The sequence below is a fragment of the Habropoda laboriosa genome, unplaced genomic scaffold (genome assembly GCF_001263275.1).
Source record: "Habropoda laboriosa isolate 0110345459 unplaced genomic scaffold, ASM126327v1 scaffold300, whole genome shotgun sequence".
In the NCBI taxonomy this organism is placed as follows: domain Eukaryota; kingdom Metazoa; phylum Arthropoda; class Insecta; order Hymenoptera; family Apidae; genus Habropoda; species Habropoda laboriosa.
Window position 1 is genome coordinate 187434 of NW_017100458.1, and position 7106 is coordinate 194539.

General features: G+C 37.3%; 1 protein-coding gene across 1 annotated transcript in view; it reads left to right on the forward strand.

The window, feature by feature from the left end:
- The first annotated feature begins 369 nt into the window (after nt 1–369).
- LOC108575944 (hydrocephalus-inducing protein homolog) overlaps nt 370–7106 on the forward strand; it is a 21733-nt gene continuing 14996 nt past the window's right edge. The window contains exons 1-10 of the mRNA XM_017938886.1: nt 370–393; nt 961–1184; nt 1244–1364; nt 1423–1559; nt 2300–2548; nt 2871–3171; nt 3482–3742; nt 3827–4151; nt 5143–5430; nt 5608–5852. Coding sequence (XP_017794375.1) covers nt 370–393; nt 961–1184; nt 1244–1364; nt 1423–1559; nt 2300–2548; nt 2871–3171; nt 3482–3742; nt 3827–4151; nt 5143–5430; nt 5608–5852 — 2175 coding nt within the window. The remainder of the gene's footprint in view (nt 394–960; nt 1185–1243; nt 1365–1422; nt 1560–2299; nt 2549–2870; nt 3172–3481; nt 3743–3826; nt 4152–5142; nt 5431–5607; nt 5853–7106) is intronic.

Genomic DNA, 7106 nt, shown 5'->3' on the forward strand with positions numbered 1-7106 from the left:
CCTCTCAAGGAGTGATCGAACCTCGTATAGAGGAGAAAATCCAGTTCCTTTACCATGCTGCCACGGTGACAAGTGTTTCTTTGATACGAGAATGAGTCAATAAATAAGTTATATCTCGTCTCTAAAAAAAAAAAAATAAAAACGGATGAGAAAAATCTCTTTTATTACCAACGTAAACTGACAGCCAGCTTCTGCATCTCAACATGGTCACTGAGTATCTGTGAACATTTGTCGCGACGAAGGACAGAATTATGAATTTGCGTCCGATTTCCCGTAACCATTTTAAAGTTGTTTCCTTCACTTCGTCATCCGTGCTGAAATTCTTCAAACTCGCGTCTTTTTTCATTTGGGCAAACACATGGAAATCACATGGCGAGAGGTCCAGACTACAAGGTGGATTCTCATAATTCTCGTTGAAATTTCAGCAACAGCATCTGTGTCACAGTCGGAGAATGTGGTAGAACATTGTCGCAGAGGAGGACCACTTTTCTACCGAGTTTTCCGGGTCATTTGTTTTTTCATGGTTATTCGTAGACGTTTTAACGTTCAACCCTTTGACAGTCTAATGTAATTCCGAATTAGGGTGAATAAAATTCATATTTTACACGTATCTTTTTAATAATTACGTCGTGTGTGATTATTTTTAAAGCACAGTGTACATAACCCCGCGTCACAGTTCTAATAACAATATCTCGTCCCTTCCTAACTTTCTTCCTAAAAGTCTCTCACGAGTTAAACCGTTCGTTATTTAACTCGCTGTCCGAGTCTCACTCGGGATAAACTGTCGAAGGGTTAACAATAAGTGAAAGCGTTAATTGTTCTTCCCTCAGGCATCGATTCGGTGAGAATTATCCTTCTGAATCGAGAATACGGGGCAGGTGTAACTTACTTATCGACTCAGCCTCGTAGATTAATTAGATCAAAGTGAAGAATTATTTTTTCGAGACGATTTTCACGCAGGTTGGAGTGGTAGACAGGAAGGTGGTGATTTTCAAAGCGTTCCTGGATCAAGATGACGTTGATCCTATTTTCACCGATGTTATACGGATGTCGGGAGAAAGTTACGACGTCCTCGTGGATATCGAACATGCGAATCCTATCGATTTGCAGTACGTTAAGGTGGATTTCCCCGTAAATGCGCTGTTCTCGATGAGAAATCGTGGGGATTATGAAGTGCAATACGTGTAAGAAAATTCTGTATAAACAACTGTGAGTGAGATAATGGAAATTATAATCCTCGCAGAATTACGTTGGAGGACACCGAGAAGTTGGCAAAGTTAAATTTACCCGTGAATTTTAAGAAGAAGCTGGAAATTGAACCTGCTGTTGGATCTATTTTACCGAAAAAAGAAATACTCGTTGAAGTATGTATGTTCAAAAAGTAATTAAAAATTAAAAGAAAAACATTCTGTGTTGCCTTAGGTGACATTCACACCGAAGATCGAAATGACTATTAAAGAAGCTCCGATATTGAAGTGTCATTTGGTTGACACGCACAAAGAAACCAGGTTAATCGCTGAGATCCCTTTGAAAGTTTCCCTCGTTGCATACTACACCAGGTATACACTTTGATATTTTAAGGGGGTTCGCCATACCGAGGCTTCTAAAAATAGGCGAAAAACTGAGAATATTTTGTGACACGTAACTACTAAACCAGAGGTTTCAATTTTTTCAGAGGATATAAACGTAACTTTCAACTTTTTTCTCCTATTTTTAGAAAGTGAAAATGTTACAAATTGGAGGAGTTACTGCGAAATCTCTTCTGCGAGAACATCAATTTCTGGCCGCCATTGCCGACAAGGATTGGAGCGTCTGAAATAAAAAATTCTTCTTTGTTTTTAAGTAGAACTGTATTACCTACAATGTAGCTTAGGATTTTTTTGATATGTTAATTATTTAATTTTTTAGAAACGTTTAAAGTTGATTTTTTTGGTGAAAAGGGATTTTCCCTCTTCAAACTGCCACCATTTCTATAATAATTAGAATTTTTGAAAAATCTTACGCCATATGGTAGGTAATACATTTTTATTTAGAAATAAAGAGAGCTTTTCTATTCCAATCCTTAAACTATTGTTCTAGCAGAAGAGGTTTCGCAATCAGCGAATGACTCCTTAATTTTGTGACATTTTTGCTTTCTAGAAATTGGAGAAAAAAGCTACAAGTTATATAAATATCCTCTGAAAAAGTTGAAACTTTTCATTTAATAGTTACCTACGAAAAAAATTTCCCAACTTTCACCTATTTTTAGGTGTACTCTCTTAATAGAAATTCGATTAATTTGTTACTTTAAATACAACAGGTTTCGAATTTATCCTTATCCCGTGGTGAACTTTGGAACGTTATCCATATGCACCGAGAAAACCATGTACCTCAACATCGAGAACACAGGAAAATTCCCATTAAATTATTTCATTCAACTTTCGTACAGACATCCATCCGTGATTTACATGAGTAACACGACAACGGAAGAGGTTAACCGAAGGCAAAGTGTTGCGAGAAAAAGAGTCTCGAAAAAGGGAACAAAATCTGCCAGAAGTGAAAGAACAGAGTCAAAGTAAGATCTTAAGGGGTCATCTAGTAAATTCCTCGATTTCAAAAGGTCAACATTTTTCAACAAAATCCTAAAAAATGTTAAAAGATTAAAAATTTTTGTTTCTGATCAATCGTACGGATTGAATCATGCCCGCCGTTTAGGGCAGTGCCAAAAATGCCATATTTCTAAAAATTTTCAATTTTTCACTCCTGTCTTCTAGTCTATACACGCGTACTTTTATAATACAAAAAGTATTGTTTTAGTTTGTCCTCCAATCACTCACAAACATCGACCACTTTTTAGTGCCTGTAAATCGAACATTTATCTTATCAAACAGGCTTCCTTTAGGACCAGAGAAACTAACGTTTGGTCCAATAACGATAAACAAGATACAGGGTAACGTGAACGTTGGCGAAACAGACAGCATCGCTATGACTTGTCACCCAGAATTCGTAGGTTCTCAGGAGGAGCAAATCACAGTTATGGTGGAAAACAGTGTTCCTGAAGATAGAGAAGGAAAAGTAGTCACGTTGTCCGTGAATTCTTCTGTCCCGAGTATCGATTTTCAGGACCTCGATTCCATATTCCAGGAGAACCACGTGGTAGATCGAATTCAAGACTTCGAGTGTCCAAAAGAGGTAAAAAAAAATTCGGAATTCATTAAAAATTCTACTCCTTTCAATTTTTAATTCACGCTTTAACCCTCGTACGACGAATGCAGGGTCATTTTGACACAGCAGTGATAAAGTCAGGAGGCTGAGATTACGTTTGGTACAGGAAATAAATAAACAAGAAAAATATAAAATATATACAGTTGAAAGTATACACGTTTATACACAATTCCTTCTTGAAACCCGTGTACGATAGAAATTTTGCTATAGCTCAAAATGATCCCGCGTCCGTCTAAAACCATTCGCCTTCCGAGGGTTAATTACCTTTTTTCCATAGATTGGAGCACATACGGTGTTCTCTCGCCAAGAAAAATCCCTTAATTTTCGATACATCAGTGTTCTCAGCACTCACACGACCTGTTTCAAGCTTCACAATCGCGGAGTTGTCTCAGCTCGCGTGATAGTTCAATTCGTAGAAGAATCTCTGTTACCGCGAACAGCGAAACGAAACACGTTCGTGATAGAACCAGAAATTGCACAAATCCCTCCTATGAGCTACAAAATGTTCACCGTTTCTTTCACTCCGCACTCCATAGAGGTGAAATCCAACATGCTTCGCGTAGTAATTACAATTATTATATTCGACGAAATGTTCTCGAAATTTGCTCGAGTGTGTTTGTAGACGTTTGAAGGAACACTCGAAGCAACTGTGGATCTACCATCTCAACTAGAGGCAGATCAGCTATTCATCAAACTGATAGGAGAATCTTGCGTGCCGGAAGTGGCGATTACAGAACCAGCTCATGGAGCACGGGAAAGACCTACTTTGAACTTTGCTCGCACATTGATCGACGAGTGCAGTTGCAGGCATTTCGCCGTGGAAAACGTCGGCTTCATCAGGTCCAAAGTCATCGTGGAAATCGACGAGGATCAGAGTAACGTGTTTAATTTCTCCGCCTGTTCCGACACTCAGCCTTTGTTGCAGACCTGGGAAGGCTACTGCGATGGTAATTTTTCTTTTCAGATATCTAGAAATTATTTTAAAAAGTTCCCGCGGTTTTAAGACGTTCACTTTGAAAAAACGTGAAATCATTGAAATTTCACATTTTTATTTCAAATAATTTCCATAGTGCTCGTTAGACTTTTGCCAAGAGCATTAATTCCGCGTGCATAAAAATCTAATTCTCTAATAAGGGGAAAAATTACTAATAAAAAAAATATTCGATACGTATTTTTGCATGTCGGCAATCGTCCACAGTGAAGGGGTGAAAATCGTCCTCAAAGTGGGAAGTAGTAAATATTCCTCTGATATTTTGAAAACTATTAACCTTTTGCGGTCGTATTTAGCTCAGACAAGGGTGCTGAGCAGGTCGGAATTAATTTTCATTGAACGAACATTAATGTGCAAGGTTATAAATGCAAAATCTCTTTTTTTTAACTTTACGTATGTTTAACCCAATAATATGTTGTTTTATTTCATATAAAAATTATATTTTATATTTCTCCATCGTATGATATAAATGCTTTGGCGGCTGAGAACAGACATACGACCACAAAGGGTTAAAAATAGTGTAAATTGACGAATTTTGTATTTTTAAAATTTTCCGGTGAACATCATTCCTCTGTCTCTAATCATTTTTGAGGTATTGGACCAAATATGTCTATTACCGCCCATATTTGACGGCGATTTTCACTCCTTCAATGTGGACGATTGCCAATAAAAAAAAAATACACGTCAAATATTTTTTTTCGTGTTACCATATATCAAAGTTTCATAAATTTTAGCGACTATCGCTTCGAGATGTTCCCTTGTTAGAGATTTAGATTTTTTCCAAATTTTTTTCGATCTTTTCTTAGAGATTCTTCTCATAGTACGTTGGCGAAAGTGTATCGAACATTATGGAAATTATTTTCACTAAAAATGTCAAATTTCAATGGAGTTACGTTTCTTCAAACTGATCGGCTTAATTTCGCTAAAAATAAATTTCGTTGTTCTAGAGCCACACGACAAGTGCACAGTAGTTCGACTGTCGCCAGGAAACACGGCTCGCTTTAAAACCACATTTTCCCCCAATAAAACTGGAAAACACACGGGAAAAATTCGTCTACACGTGGTGGACAATCCTTACGAGAATTTGCTGATAAATTTAGACGGCGAGTGTTACGTAGAGTCGATCGTTTTGGACGGTCTGCCGCTGGAGGACACTAAACGTAGAATCTCCACTGGCAATCGGGACTCGCAGAGGTTGAGGAGGGTTTCTTTGAAACAGAATTCTTTGACGTCAGGTAGAAGAGAATTGCGTTTAAACCACTTCTACAAATTCCGGAAGAATTCGTTTAAATCTCCGATAAAAGATACATTCCTCTCGTCGCGAATTACATTCGACGAAATTCAATTTCTCTGTCAAGCACTGTTTAAGATCCTTCCGTTTAAATTAACAGCGAGGGTAAAATGTGTTTCAGCTTCCAGCAGCATGATTTTCGCGGTGTCTCTGACCTACATTCTCGACTACGGCCTCTGTTTCATTAGCAAAATGTACAAAAAGACTTTCAAGATTGTCAATAAATCCACGGACCGGTGGTTCCGTTTCCAATGGAGCGTGCACCCCCACGTTGTGTTCGTGCCATCCATTGGACACATCAAGTATCTCACGTGCAAGGAGATCGTTGCTACATTCCTGGCAGCGGAACCCACGAATCACCTGAACGTACGTTCCACGAAAAGGGAAACCTGTTGTCACTGGATCGTGACGAAAATAACTTCCAACATTTTGGCTCGTCGGACAGTCTCGATTTCCTCCTAACTTTTACGCTGAATTTTCGCTAAAATTCTCCAGTATCTTCACTTCTTACATTTCTTCAGGGTGTCCTAAAAATTAGCCTCGTATTTCACTTTTCCAATAACGAGTGTCCCTTTAAATTGGTTACATACTTTACATTTTTAAACAACTAGAGTACTTTTTAAACGAAACAGTGTCGATCTTTCTACGCGTATTAATTATTGAAGTGGGAAGTAATTATAAAAGTGGGAAACGATATCGGTTTCAGATATAGCCTCTAGAACCGATTTTTTTAAAGGTCTGGACTAGATTATCCCCTTAATTGTTCGACGATTTGGAATGTTAGAGTAGCGGTGTTTTTTCGTGTGTTTGATGACTTAGATAGAGAAGGAAGGGGAATTTCGTCGCATCCTTGAAGAGGTTTTAGGGTGAATGAAGAATTGGGCGACGAGAATTGGAATATTTGAATATTGGAATTTTTCATTTCCTCGAATACAATGCGAAACGTGGAATATATTGCAGAATGTAGATACAGGGTGTCCTAAAAATTTTTGCGATCAGGCACTCATTTCGATTTCGATCGAAATTTCCTCGTAATTTTCTTATACGCAACATTAGCGAACACTGATTCGCAATATAAGTTTCTACGATATACGGACGTTCTTGAATTGTATAGTACTTCATAATGAATCTCCTATGACCACTTCACAACTGTCAAGTACCAAATGACGTTGCGTTGTACCAAAATGGTTGCCAATTGAATTACGGAACTAATTTTTGGCACACTCTGTGTTATTACACTTTCAATTTTGATTCGGTGCTCTTTAAAGTAGGAACACATTACTGTCACGTCACGTGAAATCACGTGTTATAACGAGAAATTTAATTTATGTAATAAATATGATATTTATATATTAGGTGTAGAAATTAATTCGGAGACTTTTCTTACAAACTTCAATGTTTATTTACAAAAAATTAAATACAATTTTAACGTTTAAAATAATCTCCATAATTTTAGATGACCATTGTGCCATTTATTGCGTAACTAACGAATTTCCTCTCTGAAAGAATATGACGGCTTTGAGTCGATAAAGTCGTCAAGACTTTGTGAAAAAATGCACCGAATTAATTTCTACACCTAATATATCTTTAATATAATAAAATTTATTATATTTGTAAATT